Raw genomic sequence first — 22395 nt, forward strand, 5'->3', positions numbered from 1 at the left:
GGCCTAAAACCATGTGACCTCTCTCTCTCTCAAGGTCCTTCAACACGCACAAGTACAGGCAGGCATATCAAAGGGTTTAACCCCCTCAACCACTTAAAGCTCCAAGATGTACAGATACATCATGGAGGTTCGTGTGATCAGGAGCCGATCACGCCCAATACAATGCGGGGCCCGCATAGCTGAAACCCATCTGCAACAATTGTGATCAGCACTCCTGCTTATCGCGGCTCTTAACCTTTTAAATGCCACTGTCAATTCTTACAGCGGCATGTAAATGCCCCAATCAGAGTTTGGGTGTCCTGAACGCCCCCCTTCCCCGATAGGATCGTGGGGTGCATTCAGTTGCCATGGCAGCCGGGGGCCTTCTGAAAGCCCCCAGGGCTACCATTGTAGTTTACCATGCCTGTCATATTGCAATATAATGTAATACTAAGGTATTGCGTCATACTGCAGGAGCGATCCAACCAGCACAAGTTCGAGTCCTCGCTGTGAAAATCCGTTTAACATTTTTTTAAATTAATTATTAAAGAAAATAAAAAGTAATAAAAGTTAAAAACCCTTTTTGTCATATTTATAATAAAAATATGTCTAAACTGAACGCGGTTCAGATGCAACGATGATTTCTGGTCCTGCAGAAACTGAGCAATGAACCAAAAGCGCGGGATCGTCGTTCATCACTCGGTCGTTGGCCGTGTTTAGACTGAACAATAACCGTCCCATCTAGAAGCGCCTTCAGATCACCGCTGATCGCCGGAAACCATGTGACCCGCGGCCAATCAGGGAGCCTTCTGGTAAAGGGGGTTATGTGCAGCGAGGGCCAAACTAGGAAATGACACAAGTAGCAGCCCACCGCAGAGCGTGACACGGTATTACACCCGCACGGACGCAGAGGACTCGGCCACAACCAATGCGCCCCTCTATATCCCACTTCTGTGTGCGGCAGCCATTTTGATTTTGCAGATTAATGTCTTCCATCGTTCGTTTCCGCAGCTCCGTAACCCCAGCGACAAGTTCATCTACGCGACGGTCAAGCAGAGCTCTGTGGACATTTACTTCCGGAGACAAGTGGAGCTGAGCACAATGTATCGGCACATGGAGAAGCACAACTACGAGAGCGCAGCCGAAGCTATACAAGCAGTGCGGGATAAGTAAGTGAACCCTCTATTCAACTCAAGACCTTGTGGTCTGAAAAGAAACCACGGCGACTGCAGCTCTGTGCGCCGGAGAACAAGGCGGAATGCCACCGGACCGCATTACTGACAGAGGTCACTTCAGGACTCCTGCAGGAAGGTGTGATACAGCGTTAGAGCATGGTGATGTCTGAGTGCGTCCTCTAGGGGGCACTGCCGCATGGCATCGTATATGTAGGAAATACTGGCCTACACTGACCCCTCTTTATTACCCCAATCTAGTCGCGTTCGGCTCCTCTGGCCTCCAGCAGTTCATCGGGTTGTAGATTCCACTCGGTGCTGAAACGGTTCAGCAGGAACACCGGCCCCTGCGGACAGGAAGCTGCTTGTAGTCACTGCAGATTAGATGGCGGTGCTGACATGTTCTGACCGGCTGACAGGAAGGGGTCAGCGATTCATGCTGCTTGCACCAAATTCTGACCTCCTATCAGCACATAAATCTGGCTCCATCTGACCAGGAGATGTTTCTCCGCTGCTCAGTGATACAAGTTTTGCGCTCTTTTGCCCGCTGGAGTCTTTCTGTTTCTCTTAGACACAATGGCGCTGGAACTGGTCGCCCGCTGTTATACCATCCTTTCAGGGATGAGCTGTTTCCCTCCACAGGATCCCCTTCCGCTGGGTGTTTTTCCCGATCGCGGTATCAGGGGGCCACAAGCCTTTATGCTGCCTGAAGTGAAGTGTGAAATGGTGCCTTTCCCCAGCAACAAAGCTCACTCATTTTACAGGCATTGAAGGCGCCAAAACACAAGGTACCCAGGACAGTAAAACCACAGAGGCGCGACAGAGTAGTAGTGTGCCCCCTTAGTCAAACCAATAGTAATAGTGACCCCTTAAAGGCCCCCAGTAGTACTAGTTACCCCCATAGGGGCTACAGAAGTAATAGTGCCCCACGCTGGTACATGAGAAACCCCCAGCGGTTGGCGGTGAGACCCCGGCTAGTCTAGCACCGATGACCGGCCTCGCTGGAAGTCGCTCCGATCGCTGGATTCTCCATCTAATGTGGATCTAACTTGTCACGTGACTTTATGCCGCACTCCGGGGTCACGGGGGGGATTACCGTACAGGGAGCGCCAATTGTGAGAGACGGGGGTCTAATAAAGGGGCGGTCAGTGTATAACTCCCATCCCATTGCAGACCCTACCAACCTCCGAAGAATGACATTGAACAGGGGCATAACTATAGGGGGTGCAGAAGCTGCAGTGACACCCGCGCTTAATACCTGAGGACAGCAGTATTATATGGTAGGTGGGCGCCCTGGTACAGATGTGTATTGGGACCCAGGAGCTTCTGCTAGTCATTTTTACTATTGTCCTCAGCAGGGATGCTCCAAGCCTTTATGCTGCCCGAGGTGTGAGATGTCCCTGCACTCCTCCTGCAAAGAACCCACTCATTTTGGCCTCAATAGTAAGTGTCCCCCTTAGTGACCCTAATAGTAATAGTGATCCCCTTAATGGTCCCAGTAGTAATAGTGACCCCATTAGTAACGCTAGTAGTAATAAAGCACCTCTTAATAGCCCAAGTAGTAATAATGCCCCCGTTAGTGGCCCCAGTAGTAATTGTGTCCCCTGCTGGTGCCCCCAGTAATAAGAGTGGTCCCAATGGTAAGTATTCCCTATACTGGCCCCAGTAAAAATAGTAACCCCCAGCCAGGCAGCAGCCTGACGAGCATTTACCTCACTTGGTCCGTAGTTCCAGTCTTTCACACAGTCTTTGTGATTTTCGGCCGGCTGCCTCACGGCTGCATCAACTGATTTAATGGGCGTTCAGACGGCTGGACCGGCAGCATATATATACGCCGCATCCTGGGATACCGTCTGGCGAGGAGAGAGAGTTTAGCTCTCCTAAACTTCCTCCCCCTTCCCTGCCCCTCTTCGCTCCTTACCCGCTGTCGGCAAAGGGAGGGGGCAGGACAGGGTGGGAGCTAGTATGTAAACTCCTGCCCCCTCTCTGGCCCTTGCCAGCTGCCTGAAATGGGACGGGGCGGGAGCTAGTGTGCTAATTTCCCACCCCACCCCCTCCATTTGCCGACAGCTGTCAAGGAGAGGGAAGGGGAGGGAGTTTAGCAGAGCTGCTGCTAAACTCCCTCCCACCTCCCTTTTCCATCAGCTCTCATAGACTCCCATAGGAGTCTATGGAGCGGCAGGCGTATTTCAGGGTCTTCGATAAGTCCAGACCTAACTTTTCCGGCTGGCCATTTTTATGCATCAGAAAGGGATCCCTGACGTCTCCACCCAATGTGTGCGCTGCATACAGGCCAGCATCTGCATGCAGGAATGCAGACCATGGGGGATAGGTCGGGGGTCACATTCCCCGCTGATACGGGACCGGAACTACAGAACAAGTGGGTTAAATGCTTGTACGATTGCTGCCCAGCTTACATTAATATGACCAATAAAAAATAAATACCGTCCGGGCAGCAACCCTCCGCCTCCCTGAGGCCCTGCAGGCTGCTGGCTCAGGTACCCTCAAGGTAGGGGCACCCACGCTCTTCTGTTCGTAGACATAGCGCAGTTACCGCGTGCACAAGAGGTTCTCATAGGCAGCTTTATGGGAAGAGAATACCTGATGTGGGCATTTATGAGGGCATCTCTGGCAGATACCCGGGTATTTATGGGGAGCATTTTTCAAAATGGAGTAACCAGATGGTTCGCCTGGACTGGTCCTTGATTGTCGTCCTCCTTGTTTACCGCAGCAAACTCCACGCTTTCATCTGGGATTCTGCCGTCCTGGAGTTTGAGGCTTCTCAGAAGTGCGATCTTGTCACCACCGGAGAACTGTTCTTCCGCTCTGGTTTTGGAATCGGTATGAGAAAGGACAGTCCTTGGAAGCAGAACGTGTCCCTCAACATTCTCAAGTATGTTCCGGACTGATTCATTCTTAACAAAGGGGGGTCTCAGGCTGATCCCACATCTTCAGGGTGTGATACGTGACACGACTACTATGGGGGAAACCCATGCGGCTGATACGGGGCCCCTGGAGAGAGGGCCACAGCTAATCCCATCTCCTTGGCTTTGAATGTTAAGAACTTGAGATGGACTTCCCTCCAAATAAGTATATACGGAAAAAAAAGAAAATGGGTGGAGGCGCAACTTTTTGCAGGGAAGCACAAGACGTTTAGCTCAACCCCTCCGTTTTTATTGTAGACTAGCGTACATAAGTGGGTTTCAGTCCCGTGGCGCCACTTCCCCGGTATTTTGTCGTTGTATCCTAGAGAGGAGAAGAGCGTTCCCTTCTAAATAGGCAAAGCAAGGCTAGGAAGTAAAGGTGGGGAAGCAGCCGGGACCCTGATGTGCAGCACATGCTGATGACCTCCCACCCCTCCCCCCCATAGAACAGCTCACAACCAATCAGAAGTTTTGAGGTAGCACAAGTTTTGTCCTTCAGACATTATTAGAGGGTAACAGTGTAAAAGATGGGACAGTGAATGGCTGGAAGACAACTGTTAAAGGGGTTGTCCGGCCACACAGGGTAAAAATTTTTATAATGCTGCTGCTTTCCTTTCAGTAAGGATAGTAACACACAGCATACAGGGGCTCAAACCGGCCGGCAGATCAGCTGCAATGTCAGTTTCTTACCTTAGATTCTGATCTTCACTGCAGCTTTCAAAGATGGCGCCTCTGTGCTGCCTTCCCACAATGCTCTGCGCTCTCCCTCTTCTGTGTGCGCGCTCCCGATGGTAGTAAGAAACATGAAGAGGCAGGATTTCATGGCCTCGCTCAGCCCACGTCCTAGCCCCGCCCACGACACGCCCACCTCTATTGAACTGCTCTACAGTCTCTCCCCGCCCAGGCCCCGCCCCCTGCTGCATACTATAATCAGAGGGGTGTGGCCAGGGAGACTGCATTATACACTCATGGTTCACGATAAAATCGTACCATGAGTGTAAACAGCAGCACAGTGTATAGTGAATGGAGAGGGGCTGGGGAGAGCCGAGAGAGAACTCTCCTGCAGCCCCTCACTGCAAGGCTACCTACTGCCCCCCCACCCTGCTAAAGTGAAACAAAACATTTCCCCACACTCACATGCCCTCATAGTGCCCCTCCCACAGCGACCCCCCCCTCACAATGACCCCCCCCCCCACAGTGCACTCTCCCACAGTGCCCCCCTAATGATCCCCCACAGTGCCACAAACAGTGCCCTCTACAGTACCCCCTACACATGCCCCCCAGTGTCACCCCTACAGTGCCCTCCAAAGTAGCCCCCCTCATTCCCCCCAACCACAGCATTCTCCACAGTCCCCCCTCAACAGTGCCCCCCCCCAGTATTCCCCCCCCCACAGTGCCCTCCGCAGTACCCCCCCTACACATGCCACCCCCCCCAGAGTCCCCCCCACTGCACTCCAAAGTAGCCCCCCTCCACATGCCCCCCATCCACAGCGTCCCTATACAGTGCCCCCCCCTGTGACCTCCCCCACAGAGTCCCCCTTTACAGTGCCCACACACAAGTACACTAGCAGCAGACAGAAGTAATGAGACCTAATGTTTATGGCCGGACAACCCCTTTACAGATTCTAATTATGTGCAAACAATACGACTAAATTAGAAAAACGATTAAACAAACACATCAACCAGAGCCAAAGAGGCGATTTTAATATTTTTAACACATCGATATCGGGGCTGATTGCTATAGTTAAAGGATTTATACTGCTATGCTGACAGAGAAAGACCGCCTGCTAGGACGCCTTCTATTCCTCCACATGTGCCTGAACTGTATATAGTAGAAAGTCTGATGATTTTATTGGGTGCCTCAATTCTTAAAATATGAATGGCACATATACATGGCGGCTTTACTTCAGTTTCAAAGGAATAAATATACTGCAGACACTTAAAAACCAGTACAGAAGATGTAAATATAACTACTATAATACTGCTCCTACGTACAAGAATATAACTACTATAATACTGCCCCCTATGTACAAGAATATAACTACTATAATACTGCCCCCTATGTACAAGTATATAACTACTATAATACTGCCCCTATGTACAAGAATATAACTACTATAATACTGCCCCCTATGTACAAGAATATAACTACTATAATACTGCCCCCTATGTACAAGAATATAACTACTATAATACTGCCCCCTATGTACAAGAATATAACTACTATAATACTGCCCCCTATGTACAAGTATATAACTACTATAATACTGCTCCTACGTACAAGAATATAACTACTATAATACTGCCCCTATGCACAAGAATATAACTACTATAATACTGCTCCCTATGTACAAGAATATAACTACTATAATACTGCCCCCTATGTACAAGAATATAACTACTATAATACTGCTCCCCTATGCACAAGAATATAACTACTATAATACGGCCCCCTATGTACAAGAATATAACTACTATAATACTGCCTCCTATGTACAAGAATATAACTACTATAATACTGCCCCCTATGTACAAGAATATAACTACTATAATACTGCCCCTATGTACAAGAATATAACTACTATAATACTGCCCCCTATGTACAAGAATATAACTACTATAATACTGCCTCCTATGTACAAGAATATAACTACTATAATACTGCCTCCTATGTACAAGAATATAACTACTATAATACTGCCTCTTATGTACAAGAATATAACTACTATAATACTGCCCCTATGTACAAGAATATAACTACTATAATACTGCTCCCAATGTACAAGAATATAACTACTATAATACTGCCCCCTATGTACAAGAATATAACTACTATAATACTGCCTCCTATGTACAAGAATATAACTACTATAATACTGCCCCCTATATACAAGAATATAACTACTATAATACTGCCTCCTATGTACAAGAATATAACTACTATAATACTGCCTCCTATGTACAAGAATATAACTACTATAATACTGCCTCCTATGTACAAGAATATAACTACTATAATACTGCTCCTATGTACAAGAATATAACTACTATAATACTGCCCCCTATATAAAAGAATATAACTACTATAATACTGCCCCCTATGTACAAGAATATAACTACTATAATACTACCTCCTATGTACAAGAATATAACTACTATAATACTGCTCCCTTATGTACAAGAATATAACTACTATAATACTGCCCCTATGTACAAGAATATAACTACTATAATACTGCCCCCTATGTACAAGAATATAACTACTATAATACTGCCCCCTATGTGCAAGAATATAACTACTATAATACTGCCTTGTATACGTTGTGTTGTATACGTTGGGTTGTACACGTTGTGTTGTATACGTTGTGTTGTTCTATACGTTGTGTTGTTGTATACGTTGTGTTGTATACGTTGTGTTGTATACGTTGTGTTGTATACGTTGTGTTGTATACGTTGTGTTGTATACGTTGTGTTGTATACGTTGTGTTGTATACGTTGTGTTGTATACGTTGTGTTGTATACGTTGTGTTGTATACGTTGTGTTGTATCGGGGTTTTCCTTTACAGCTCTGGGCACATCCGGGTCCCGATAACATGGAGCGTTGTATAACGCTGGTCGTCCACCAGTCATAATGGCCGCGGTTTGTCATGCTGTGTGTATTTCTTGTTGTAGATCACATGAGAACGGATTTATGGAAGACCTTGATAAGACTTGGGTCAGGTATCAGGAATGTGACTCTCGCAGCAATGCCCCGGCTACACTGACCTTTGAGAACATGGCAGGTAAGTCATGGTTGGGGACAGAGGCGTAACGTGAAGCTCCTGGGCCCCAATGCAAAACCAGTAACAGGGCCCCCAACTATAATGCTTTATTCATAGTACTGGGCTCCCTATATGGAGAGGAGAGGCCTTATGGGCCCCCTAAGGCTCCTGGGCCCGGGGGCCACCGCACCCCCTGCATCCCCTATAGTTATGCCAGTGGTTGGAGACAGCTTTTCTATTGAGTGGACTCATGGCTGGGCTTTGCTGGAAGTTTTGTCTGGGAAATATGCTATATCCGTTGCGGAGGCTCTGATGCAGATGTGAACATGGCCTTAAAGGGGCAGCCTGCTCTCGATCTCCTCCGAATAGGTTATCTTTCGCTAATGGACAGGGGTCTGCCTCTCAGGATCCCCATCCATCAGTTGAACATCCAGCGCAGCAGGCTGGACATGATCACCAGTGGTCTGCCCGGAAGGGGAAGCGCTGCACGAACACTCCACTTCCTGCTTTCCTCGTGGTCAGGACTAGATGTGATGTCCTTTCCAGGACAGAAGCAGGAAGTGGAGTATCAGTGTGGCGCTCCCATTGATAGGAGAGGAGCTGGCACTCCGTCTTCCTGTGCTGACTGCTGATGACAATGTCCAACCCGCTGCACCAGACAATCAGCTGGTCAAAGGATACGTCATCTGTTGAAAAAAGGGCAGACAACCCCTTTAGGACCCTTTTATGTGGGCTGAATGTTTGTAGGAATGATCATTTGCCCAATTGTCAGCCCGTGTGAAGTTGTTCCCGCTGACACACGAGCACATGCTCTTTCATTGGCCGATCAGATCTTTTGTGGATCTGAAAACAATCGTTGCCAGCAGGGCAGCTTCCTGCGTGAACATGGGATGTGCTGCCAGCAGGGATGAGCGATCCATCGTTTGTCTCACATAGTCGCTGGATCGGCCTTTGTAAAGGTCGGGTAGCCGAGTGCCGATTGTGTTGATCAGTGCTCTTCTACCAAAGCAAACCGCGCCACGTGAAAGGAGCCCACGTTGTCCGGGCAGTGATATTCATCATCACAGAAGGCATGCAGCGTCTGCTTAGAATGTCGCTCTTCTTCGTCTCGTGTTTCATGACCTGATTTTTAATAACGGGGTCATTTATCTGCTAATAAAGCAGGAAGCTGAAATGTGGACCACGAAAATCACAAAGGGGGACAGAAACAGAGAGCGTCGTCATCGAAGGACAATTATACTGGGGAGCATATAATGTGGTGATACAGGCATGAGAAGGAACATACAAATAGAAAACAGGGGGACAGCCTTAACCCCTTAGTGGCGCCGCCTACTTTGGACCTAAGGATGTAACCATTTTGGGAGATTTTCGTCTCCACTATTCGAAAGCCATACATTTCTAATAACCGTGGCCGTATGACGGCTCGTTATTTTGCGGGTGAACTGTAGTTTTTTGGTACAATTTACTTTTATAGCGGTTTTTTGGGAGACGAAATGAACCAAAGCTGGCAGTTTTATCTTTTTCCTTTACAATGGTGTTTGCGGTGCAGAATAAAAAGTGTGCTCAGCTTATTGTACGGGTCGTTACGGGCGCAACAATACTGAACATGTGGGTTAGCCATGACAGATAACAAGACAAGTTCAACAACAGTCCGGTAGTAAAAAAATGATTATTTCATTAGAGGACAGCTTTTTGCCTTTTAACCCCTTAAGGACCAAGCATAGTAAATTTACGGTGCTTTAATCCTGGCCATTAGTAAAAATACAGCATGGGATTAAAGCTCCGTGCCTTTTAGTCACAGCCAAGGACCTGGAGGAGAAGGCAGAAGCAGTTTTAACAGGTTTTGCCTTCTTCTACTTTATATAGTGCTCAATGAGCATTATCTAGTGAAGAAAGGAAGCAAAAGTGTTACTTCTGCTATTAAAGCTGGTGATCACATGACCACCAGGTGCCCCCTGCCAAGACAGCGCTGCAGGGTCCTAGCAGACCCAGATCAGCTCTGTTAGTGACTATTGTCACTACAGGGGGATGTTTTCCCCTTAAACTGGGCCTCCTATGGATGCCCAGCTTCAGTGAAAAAGTGTGAAATAAAAGAAAAAAGGCTAATGTGAATGAGAGTTCTGATGTGACACTGATCTAAAATTGTTACAAAAATAAGTTTAAAAAAATTACAGACTAAAATAAAAATATATTAAAAAAATGTCCCACTGCCGACGCCAACCAAAGCAATCACCATGCGTGCCATGTGATCCAAAACTATACAATTTATATATTAAAACGCCTGAGCCCATTCCTGTATTTTAGCAAAAATATATTAATTATAAAAATAAACAACTATAAATGTAAAAAAAATTGTTTTTGGTAGCTTTCTGTCCTCCAATAAAGCTGAAAAAGGAAAAAAAAAATCTGTGAAAAATATATTACAAAAATAACCCTATACGTCACAAGAAAATACTGCAAAAATAATTTTGGTACCTGAAGAAAAAAAATAGGTCAGTAAAATCCCCACATGGGTAAAATTCCTGGAAAGTGTTTGGTCACCCCGATCCTTAAGGGGTTAATTAATTGCAACAATTTTTTTTCATTTGACAGATGGTTTCTTTGACCTGTTACTTCTTTCCCCGGGTGTCTTTCTACCTGTTGTTTGTTACCTAGGTGTCTTTAAGCCTATTGTTTCTTTCCCCAGGTGTATTTCTACCTGTTGTTTGTTACCTAGGTGTCTTTAAGCCTATTGTTTCTTTCCCCAGGTGTATTTCTACCTGTTGTTTGTTACCTAGGTGTCTTTAAGAATATTGTTTCTTTCCCCAGGTGTATTTCTACCTGTTGTTTGTTACCTAGGTGTCTTTAAGCCTATTGTTTCTTTCCCCGGGTATCTTTCTACCTGTTGTTTGTTACCTAGGTGTCCTTAAGCCTATTGTTTCTTTCCCCGGGTGTCTTTCTACCTGTTATTTGTTACCTAGGTGTCTTTAAGAATATTGTTTCTTCCCCCAGGTGTTTTTATGCTTGTCGCTGGTGGTATTGTTGCTGGAATCTTCCTGATATTTATTGAAATCGCCTACAAAAGACATAAGGATGCCCGGAGAAAGCAGATGCAGCTCGCCTTTGCCGCCGTGAACGTTTGGCGAAAAAACCTGCAGGTATGACAAAACGTTTTAGAGAACTTAACCCACAGGTGCGTTTCCTGTTTCTTCGTCAGACAGTAGACTCGTCACCATGGTGCCGTCCTCGTCTTGTCCCGTCTGCATCAAACCTTCTCCATTTCACTGTGGATTCTCAGGTGTAACCATGTTACAACGTGTTGGTCCTTCGCCATAGTCTGTGTGCGATGACTGGCTCAGTGTCAGAAGATGGTTGATGATCGCGCTTACTCACACTGAACAGGTCATTCTTGTCTCCCATTTCTTCTTACTTGTAAATACATTTGTTGACCACTGTGAAAACAAGATACTAAAACTGCAGGAAGAGAAACTGGAGGGGGCCAGACCTTTTATGAGACAGTCTGGTTGCTATGGACGCACTGCCTAACAACAACAGAGTTTAGTATGAGGTTGTCATGCATCGCGTCCTTAGCAACCAGTCTGTCCCAGATTAGGCATTTTTTTTAGATTTAAAATCTTTATTCGTTCTCGTCCTTGACATGAATATACGCGCACATGGGGCATTATCCCTCATTATTTACAAGCTTGAAATTTTGAGATTCTGAATATTAGAAATTTTTAATAACTTCGAAAGCTCAAAAAGCTTAAAGGACCTCTCCACCTGTGGAAAAAAGGAAATTGGACTCAATTCCATTGGGTAAGAGATTGAGAAACATAGCTTTTGGGTTCTGTAAAGCCTTCTTGGTTCTCCCATGGCTTTTTTGAAGACCCGAGTAATGTAATGGAGACCGGTTGCTAGGGACATGCTGCCTGACAACTCTCCATAGAACTCTGTTGTTAGGCAGTTGAGTCCTAACAACCAGTCTGTCCGCTGTAAACTGTCTTAATCCTGTCAGATGAGGAAAAGTACAAATGAGCTGGACACATTTGGTGGACAAGGGCTCTTCAGTATCACGCCGGCACCCAAACTGAATAACTGGGGCCCCCCGAACCCCATCAGTTCTTGCATACTGAATATAGGTGGATATACAAGGGCCACATAAGCCATCTCAAAGGGTGACCATTATTTAGGTGCACGGTGCAGGCCGTGATGATCCGAGCTCCCACCAGGTTTAACCCAAAACAAAGGAGTTTGAGGAATGTGCGTCTTTAGGTTCCGAGGATTCGTCCAGCCGATGAACACTGCAGTTTTAGTTTCTGCCTTTTTGTCCAGGTTTTCCGATTTCTAGATGTGTGTATAGAGGAATTCCTATTCTGTAGAAGGTGATGTCCGACTAACCCTTCCCTTTCAGCTGGGGCAACAAAGAAACGCGACCAAGTGAATCCATTTCATTGATGTTATATTGGACTGCACTTTCCTGATGGCCTACAGCATCCACATGGGTTCTTTACTGTTCCACATGACCTCATATATTTCCATCTGACCTCCATATACCACACTGAGACACGGCCGCCATGGCTATCACACAACCATGTGTCTGAGTCACCAAGATATTGAGGCTCTTCAAACACCGACAGACCATTGCCGCAGAGTCGATCCCTGCTTCCCCATATGTTGGTGACCAATGGATAACGAACCCATGTCTGTTCTGTAGAGTATATCTGATCATTAGTCGCATGTTGCTGTTATTATTAATGCTGGTTATTGGAAAGAATGAATAAAATTACAGGTTTGTGAAAAAAAAACCTAAAAGAGTAAAATAAAAAAAAACTAAAGTGCAGTTACAATCGACATAATCCAGATAACTCATAACAACTATTGTGGTGCATGTGCTCTCTGTGAGGTCCTGCAGACCTGGGAGACCTAGACCATGATCTCCGGTGCTGGGGGGGGGGGGGGGGGAAGTGTAGAAACAATGGGCACATTTGTTGATGTTCTGCCAACAGTTACGTCTTTTTTGGTGCAAGTTAATTCAGACAAATTTACTCTTGATTTGCGCTAAAAAGAACAGATGTTCCGCCTCTCATTCCACTTTTCGAAAGGGTTCAGAAAAGTAGGCGGAGTCTGAGCGGAGAGCTTTTTAGACAGAATTGTCACTTTAAAAAGAAAAGTTCAGATTTGTTTGTAATCTGGCTCCTGTGGCTGGGCAGTGTACGGCGCGACTGTTTACTGACCCACTTACAGATGTGACAAACAGATCACTATTGGGCAATATTTCATAAACCGGAAAAGGAAAAAAGTGTGCAAGAAAAGTCGCCTAAAAACTTCGGCCAATGATAAACAGCTCCCACATTGCATCACACATCTATTGGGCAGAAAATCTCAATTTTGGCCCAAGCGCAGATGTGTGCAAAAATTAGTACATTTTTGCAGGTTTGTGTCGCTTCCACCAGTTTTCTGAAAGATGGGCGGGGCCTATTGGGAGGGGTTGTGGCCTCCTGCAGCCATAAACGACATCCATTATTATGTGAATCTATGGCAGGCCACAGCTGGTGCGCGGGATGCAACTATTATGTGTCTTTAACTAAAACCGGTGAGAAGCCGGTGTTAGTCAGTGCGCTCCGTCGCGTTGTCTTAGTCAGTGCGCTCCGTCGCGTTGTCTTAGTCAGTGCGCTCCGTCGCTTGTCTTAGTCAGTGCGCTCCGTCGTGTTGTCTTAGTCAGTGCGCTCCGTCGCGTTGTCTTAGTCAGTGCGCTCCGTCGCGTTGTCTTAGTCAGTGCGCTCCGTCGCGTTGTCTTAGTCAGTGCGCTCCGTCGCGTTGTCTTAGTCAGTGCGCTCCGTCGCGTTGTCTTAGTCAGTGCGCTCCGTCGCGTTGTCTTAGTCAGTGCGCTCCGTCGCGTTGTCTTAGTCAGTGCGCTCCGTCGCGTTGTCTTAGTCAGTGCGCTCCGTCGCGTTGTCTTAGTCAGTGCCATGCTGGGAAAACAAAAAGATTCCCAAGTTGGAGCGAGTCACAAAGGCTCTGAGTGCGCCCAGGTGATGCCTAGATTGGAGATGCACACCCAGGAGGTCACACGTGGAATCCTAGACCCCTTGTAGTCTCCTTTCCTAGTCTTCGCCTGTGAAGTGTGTAACCCGTTACTTTGGGAACAGAGTAGGATTAAGATGAAGAACATGACAAAAAAACATCTAAAGTTGAACTAAATGTGCTGCAGCGGAGTGATGACCGACGGCTTCTGTATGGAGGAGCGTTTAAGCAGAGGTGTGACACAACTTAATGATTGGCCCAAATTCTTTATAGCTTCTTAACAACTTAAAACAGAAAGCAGAAGCCCGGCGCGTTCTTGTACCTCATACGGGAATCCCATCTGCCTTCGGGGGCCGGAGGAGATCCTGCTGGAAAATGGAAAAAAACTAATAAACCCTAAAACGGAACGCAGCTGTGATTTTTGAATTTTGTTGCTCCCCACCAGGGTTTATCTTGGTCATTGCTGACTGCTGGGGTCTGGTCTCTCGGGAATCCTCTCCCTTCTGTTCCTCCGGAGAGACGTCTGCTGGCCAGGGGCACTGGACTGTCACGAGCACCACAATTTTCACTTGCCAACCTTCTAGAAATCCCCTGCACCCCGTCTCAACGTGGGGGACACTTTATTTTGTACATGTTACGTGTGCATGTCACTCTGTGGGGACTGTGAAAAAAACGATCTTACAATCTGAGACCTTTCCACAGGTGGGAACTACAGAAAACAAAAGTCTGTCACGTTACTAGAAGGAAGGCAAGTGGAAACTATCTATTTGTTTAAGCAAAAATTTGGATTTGGGATAATACATGGAGCAAAATATAGTCATTCCATGCCATCCATCTCGCTTACCGCCATCTGTGCATGCCTGAAGGAGAACTACAAATCCCCAAATTTATCCCATGGCTGGTGCCGGCGCACCTGTGGAATAAATTTGTGTTATACTCGGTGTCGGTATAACAGCACAAGCCTCATCTTTTTCTTTTCTCTCCCACCTTTTATGATTTCACAACATTTTCTTATGCGATGTCAAAAATAGCCAATGCTTCTCTACTTTATTTGCTATTTTTTTTTTAGAAATTCTTATTTTCATTTTTTTCTCTTTTTTGCTTTTGGACAAAAAAAAAAGGAAAACAAAAACCGAATCGCTTTGCGCCAATGCACCATTAAATTTTTTGACTACATTTTTTACAGAAACCTCATACAATGGCTGCTTTCTAATGCCGTCTTCTATCTTTCTTGTGACATTGCCTCCAGCCTAAAGATCCTAACCTTCTCCAGTCTCCCACACAGTCCTTACACTCTGAATAGCTGCACTTAGAATCCACCGCTGTCCAATGCCGAAGGAGAGGTTAGCAGTTATGTCAATGGTCACCGTCACTTTAAGGAATCGGCATTCTAGTATGGACCGGTGGAAATATAATGGATGTATCTCTCCAGGGAAAGAAACCCAAACATCTGTCCCTAGTTAACAAAGCATATCTCCATAGTGGCAGCGAAGTAGACTTAGATACACGACTCCAACTTATGTAGAAGACCATGGTGGATCTCAGTACAACTACAGAACCTTCTAATATGTGGTGACCATTGTTTGACTTGGCCCTCCCAACCACCGATCCACCATAGCTAGGTGACCCCCATTCTTAGTTGGCATACAGAGCCTCACAAGATAGGACCTCTTGCCACCCTGGACTATATTCAGTATAGAGGTAGTTGAAGGAGAGGCACATTAGCTATCTAATTGCTTATACATATTCATTTTAGGATAGAAAAAGTGGTAGAGCAGAACCTGACCCTAAAAAGAAAGCCTCTTTTAGGTCCATCACCTCAACCCTGGCCTCCAGCTTCAAGAGACGTAGGTCCTGCAAAGACACGGTAAGGAAGAAGAATTCAGCTCTCTCTCTTACTCTCTCTCTCTCCTGCTTGCACTCTCGGAAGAAGAGCTTTGCTCTTTCCTACTCTCTGTCTCTTGCTTGCTCTCTTTACTGTATGGCTCCGCCTCTTCATCTTCTCTCTCACTCTACGTCTTTGTCTCTGGCTCTCTCTCTAGCTCTCTGTTCCCTAATTTCCTCTGCCATTTCATTGGTTGCCAATCGCCCATCCAGAAGCTCGCATTGTACATGCCAGTACATTCCAGCCCCATGTTTTCGTCAACAGTCATTGAAAACCTAAGCAAATTTAATTTTCCTGGCTCCACCCACAAACATGGAGCCGCCAATCATTTTTTGGTCAGTTTTAAGACTTTGTTAAATTCCTAATTTTTTATTCTTTAACAAAGCCCTCTGCGTTTCTTGGTGCCAATCTGAAGACGAGACTTTTTTGTGTTTATTTTGCCTTCAGTTCTTTTTCTCCGTCTTCCTTCCTGTTTGTTGTTGTACGCCTTCTGGACAAACACGATTTTTGTTACTTTGGCCGTTTCCCATCACTGAGTCATGTTTGTGTCACACGTTTGTGTCCTTTTTTTGTTTGTGATGACAGCGTTTTGCTGAAGAGCCCCCCCCACTGATAAAATAAACCCCTCTAACCCCCCCCCCCCTCCAGATATGTTCCATCAATTCCAAATGCAACAATTTGCTTGATTAAGAAGCTAAACGAACTCTTTTTATAGGATAAAGAGAGAATCTAAACGCTCAGGACTGTCGGATTGTATGTTACCGCTTTACTGTGTTTATAAATGTGGATAGACCTGTTTCTGAGACAATGTGTAACATAAGCTGTGTGGATGTACCATGTGCTAGGTTTGTATACCTTGTATATTGTCACAGTTTAATCAATCTGTATGCCTTGTACACACACATCACACACATTCATCACACACATCACACACATCACACACATTCATCACACACATCACACACACACATCACACACATCACACACCTCACACACCTCACACACATCACACACATCACACACATCACACACATCACACACATCACACACATTCATTACACACATCACACACATCACACACATTCATCACACACATTCATCACATAGGCCATCCCCTCAGGCAGCGGGTATACAGGCCACCACATAGGTTGCATCATTAGGACCTTACTGGGAAAAGTTCCCATTACTGATGCCTCATGGGGCATTTTCTCCTCCCCCATTGGATACAACCATTGCCTATCCTAACCAATAGCTGGGGGGCAGTAGATGCCTCATCAAAACCAAAAGTCATTTAGACATCTCGTCACCAGGGAAGGGTTTGTTATTAAAGGAAGACTTGGGGTACAACTTTCCTACTGAAGTATGCCCAGTACAGGGTCTGAAGGGGCGGAGCCTGACATGGGGAGGCTCTTGTTGGTGTTCTTTGAAGGTGTGTCATGCTCCGCCTCCTTATAACAGTGTATTAGTTTTGATAGGAGTGTTCTTCTGATTCACTCAAAAAAAGCTGCTTTAAAAGGAACCGCACCTTTAAGGAGTTTTATGGGCAAAACTATTGATGACCTATCCACCTGATCACCTGATGGCATGATCCAACTGTCAGTGCAGCAGGATGGACATGCGTCATACCATACAGGAGTGGAAGGGACCTCGCTGGCTTCACTCACCTTGATGCACATGGCTGAGGGGGACAAGACGCCGATTGGGGGGGGGAGCAAGATGCCAATGGGGGGGGCAAGATGCAGATGGCGGGGGGGGCAAGATGCAGATGGCGGGGGGGCAAGAGAAATATCTGTTGACAAAGTGCTCAGCTATCTAAAGCATGTATTCACACTTAAAGAGCTTGTCCAGTTGTAAAGTACTAATGGCCTATGCACTGGATAGGCCATTAATAGTAGTAAATTGGCGGTGGTCTGTTGCCCAGGACCCTCGCCAATCGGCTGTTTGTTTGGGCTGGTGTGGTCAGACAGGAAGCAGATAGCCCCATTCACACTACAATGGCCAGATGTGGTATTGTAGGCCAAGGTCCAATTCATATCGATTGGACCTTTGCCCTGCTATACCAAGCCTGGCCACTAGAGTTGGAACAAAGCTGTCTGCTTCCTTCAGAAATCAGCTCAGTGCATGAGCGCACTGGCCCGGTGAGCCGGTAATCGATAGCGGTCCTAGGCCATGGACCCCCACCAATCTACTATAGATCACTTATCTGGAGAAGAATCCATTACTATTGTACAACTGGACAACCCCTTTAAAAAGGACGGGCATGTCCTCAGGTCAGTGATCCTGGCGGCATAACTTTGTAGCCACAGCCCCACTGACACTATTACACCTAGTGGGGAGTCTCCACTGCTCACTGTCATTCAAATTTGATGTCATCCAATGAGTGAGTGGTGGGAGCCCGCCCACTTGACAGAATCAAAGCTGAATCTAACAGGACTTGGTTGGGGGGAGTCCATGCATCCGTTATACTGTATGGTGCCAAGTACCACTACGCCATGGTTTTCCCAGGCGATACAGCTGGTCACTGAGGATAACTTTAAGAGAGGGTTGTTTTCCTGACGCTGCCCCTTTAAGGACTATCTACTGTAACCGTGCAGCCAGAAATAGTTCTCAGGTGTGAAGCTATTATTGTATTGTCTGCAGGATATTAGTAACGCGAGCCGCTAATCCAACCTGTAAGAGCAGTCAGTCCCCGTACAGCAGCGGCAGCACAACCCCATACTGAGCGAGTGCTTGCAGGGCGGCGGGGCAGACACAGCGCACACTGCGCGGATCACAGGCACACAATGGCGCTTTATCTTCTGACACATTGTGGCCTTTCTCTGCTTTAGACTGAGATGGCAGAACAACGTCCTCCCCACTGAGGCGCAACAATGCAAGACAGCGCTGCTGCCAACCGTCTACAGCAGACAGATACAAGAACAGTGCATGGAGGCAGATGCTGAACATCCACAGCCGACCAGCGGCACCAGCACAGCCGCATGCTACACCTTATTAACCCCTTGGGGACCAGCCGATTTAGTGCCCTAAAGACCAAGCGACTTCATGGGTGCATTGAAAGAGCCGTAACTCGCTGCCATCCCTGAATGGGGGCATCTTCTTCGTGGGGCGAGTTGTATTTATTAAAGGCCGCACTCTGGGGGACATATAATGTGTTGGAGATGTTACTGGCTGCACTTTGGGGGACATAAAATGCGTTGGAGATGTTACTGGCTGCACTCTGGGGACATATAATGTGTTGGAGATGTTACTGGCTGCACTCTGGGGGACATATAATGTGTTGGAGATGTTACTGGCCGCACTCTGGGGGACATATAATGTGTTGGAGAGGTTACTGGCTGCACTCTGTGGGACATATAATGTGTTGGAGATGTTACTGGCCGCACTCTGGGGGACATATAATGGGTTGGAGATGTTACTGGCCGCACTCTGGGGGACATATAATGTATTGGAGATGTTACTGGCCGCACTCTGGGGGACATATAATGTGTTGGAGATGTTACTGGCCGCACTCTGGGGGACATATAATGTGTTGGAGATGGTACTGGCCGCACTCTGGGGGACATATAATGTGTTGCAGATGTTACTGGCTGCACTCTGGGGAACATATAATGTGTTGGAGATGTTACTGGCCGCACTCTGGGGGACATATAATGTGTTGGAGATGTTTCTGGCTGCACTCTGGGGGACATATAATGTGTTGGACATGTTACTGGCCGCACTCTGGGGGACATATAATGTGTTGGTGTTGTTGCTGGCTGCACTCTGGGGAACATATAATGTGTTGGAGATGTTACTGGCTGCACTCTGGGGGACATATAATGTGTTGGAGATGTTACTGGCCGCAGTCTGGGGGACATATAATGTGTTGGAGATGTTACTGGCTGCACTCTGGGGGACATATAATGTGTTGGAGATGTTACTGGCTGCACTCTGGAGGACATATAATGTGTTGGAGATGTTACTGGCCGCACTCTGGGGGACATATAATGTGTTGGAGATGCTACTGGCCGCACTCTGGGGGACATAAAATGTGTTGGAGATGTTACTGGCCGCACTCTGGGGGACATATAATGTGTTGGAGATGTTACTGGCCGCACTCTGGGGGACATATAACGTGGTGGAGATGTTACTGGCCGCACTCTAGGGGACATATAACGTGGTGGAGATGTTACTGGCCGCACTCTGGGGGACATATAATGTGTTGGAGATGTTACTGGCCGCACTCTGGGGGACATATAATGTGTTGGAGATGTTACTGGTTGCACTCTGGGGGACATATAGATGTTACTGGCTGCACTCTGGGGGACATATAATGTGTTGGAGATGTTACTGGCCGCACTCTGGGGGACATATAATGTGTTGGAGATGTTACTGGCCGCACTCTGGGGGACATATAATGTGTTGGAGATGTTCCTGGCCGCACTCTGGGGGACATATAATGTGTTGGAGATGTTACTGGCCGCACTCTAAGGGGACATATAACGTGGTGGAGATGTTACTGGCCGCACTCTGGGGGACATATAATGTGTTGGAGATGTTACTGGTTGCACTATGGGGGACATATAGATGTTACTGGCTGCACTCTGGGGGACATATAATGTGTTGGAGATGTTACTGGTTGCACTATGGGGGACATATAGATGTTACTGGTCGCACTCTGGGGGACATATAATGTGTTATAGATGTTACTGGCCGCATTCTGGGGGACATATAATGTGTTATAGATGTTACTGGCTGCACTCTGGGGGACATATAGTGTGTTGGAGATGTTACTGGCCGCACTCTGGGGGACATATAATGTGTTGGAGATGTTACTGGCTGCACTCTGGGGGACATATAATGTGTTAGAGATGTTGTAGGCCGCACTCTGGGGGACATATAATGTGTTAGGGAGATGTTACTGGCTGCACTCTATGACAGTACAAGAATGTACAAGAATATAACTACTATAATACTGCCTCCTATATACTGTATAGTAGTTATATTCTTGTACATAGGGGGCAGTATTATAGTACTTATATTCTTGTACATAGGGGGCAGTATTATAGTACTTATATTCTTGTACATAGGGGCAGTATTATAGTAGTTATATTCTTGTACATAGGGGTCAGTATTATAGTAGTTATATTCTTGTACATAGGGGGCAGTATTATAGTAGTTATATTCTTGTACATAGGAGGCAGTATTATAATAGTTATATTCTTGTACATAGGGGGCAGTATTATAGTAGTTATATTCTTGTACATAGGGGGCAGTATTATAGTAGTTATATTCTTGTACATAGGGGGCAGTATTATAGTAGTTATATTCTTGTACATAGGGAGCAGTATTATAGTAGTTATATTCTTGTACATACGGGGCAGTATTATAGTGGTTATATTCTTGTACATAGGAGCAGTATTATAGTAGTTATATTCTTGTACATAGGGGGCAGTATTATAGTAGTTATATTCTTGTACATAGGGGGCAGTATTATAGTAGTTATATTCTTGTACATAGGGGGCAGTATTATAGTAGTTATATTCTTGCACATAGGGAGCAGTATTATAGTAGTTATATTCTTGTACATAGGAGCAGTATTATAGTAGTTATATTCTTGTACATAGGGGGCAGTATTATAGTAGTTATATTCTTTTACATAGGGGGCAGTATTATAGTAGTTCTATTCTTGTACATAGGGGACAGTATTATAGTACTTATATTCTTGTACATAGGGGGCAGTATTATAATAGTTATATTCTTGTACATAGGAGCAGTATTATAGTAGTTATATTCTTGTACATAGGGGGCAGTATTATAGTAGTTATATTCTTTTACATAGGGGGCAGTATTATAGTAGTTATATTCTTGTACATAGGGGGCAGTATTATAGTAGTTATATTCTTTTACATAGGGGGCAGTATTATAGTAGTTCTATTCTTGTACATAGGGGACAGTATTATAGTACTTATATTCTTGTACATAGGGGGCAGTATTATAGTAGTTCTATTCTTGTACATAGGTGGCAGTATTATAGTAGTTATATTCTTGTACATAGGGGGCAGTATTATAGTAGTTATATTCTTGTACATAGGGGGCAGTATTATAGTAGTTATATTCTTTTACATAGGGGGCAGTATTATAGTAGTTCTATTCTTGTACATAGGGGACAGTATTATAGTACTTATATTCTTGTACATAGGGGGCAGTATTATAATAGTTATATTATTGTACATAGGAGGCAGTATTATAGTAGTTATATTCTTGTACATAGGGGGCAGTATTATAGTAGTTATATTCTTGTACATAGGGGGCAGTATTATAGTAGTTATACTCTTGTACATAGGGAGCAGTATTATAGTAGTTATATTCTTGTACATAAGGGGCAGTATTATAGTAGTTATATTCTTGTACATAGGAGCAGTATTATAGTAGTTATATTCTTGTACATAGGGGGCAGTATTATAGTAGTTATACTCTTGTACATAGGGAGCAGTATTATAGTAGTTATATTCTTGTACATAGGGGGCAGTATTATAGTAGTTATATTCTTGTACATAGGGGCAGTATTATAGTAGTTATATTCTTGTACATAGGAGCAGTATTATAGTAGTTATATTCTTGTACATAGGGGGCAGTATTATAGTAGTTATACTCTTGTACATAGGGAGCAGTATTATAGTAGTTATATT

General features: G+C 45.5%; 1 protein-coding gene across 2 annotated transcripts in view; it reads left to right on the top strand.

Annotated features, from left to right (window-relative positions):
- GRIN1 (glutamate ionotropic receptor NMDA type subunit 1) overlaps positions 1 to 22395 on the top strand; it is a 156670-nt gene that overhangs the window by 100611 nt on the left and 33664 nt on the right. For both annotated transcript variants that reach the window (XM_066580013.1, XM_066580014.1), the window contains 4 exons: positions 991 to 1148; positions 3883 to 4044; positions 7748 to 7857; positions 10828 to 10973. In XM_066580013.1, the coding sequence (XP_066436110.1) occupies positions 991 to 1148; positions 3883 to 4044; positions 7748 to 7857; positions 10828 to 10973 (576 nt within the window). The remainder of the gene's footprint in view (positions 1 to 990; positions 1149 to 3882; positions 4045 to 7747; positions 7858 to 10827; positions 10974 to 22395) is intronic.

The sequence above is a fragment of the Eleutherodactylus coqui genome, chromosome 10, assembly GCF_035609145.1.
Source record: "Eleutherodactylus coqui strain aEleCoq1 chromosome 10, aEleCoq1.hap1, whole genome shotgun sequence".
In the NCBI taxonomy this organism is placed as follows: Eukaryota; Metazoa; Chordata; class Amphibia; order Anura; family Eleutherodactylidae; genus Eleutherodactylus; species Eleutherodactylus coqui.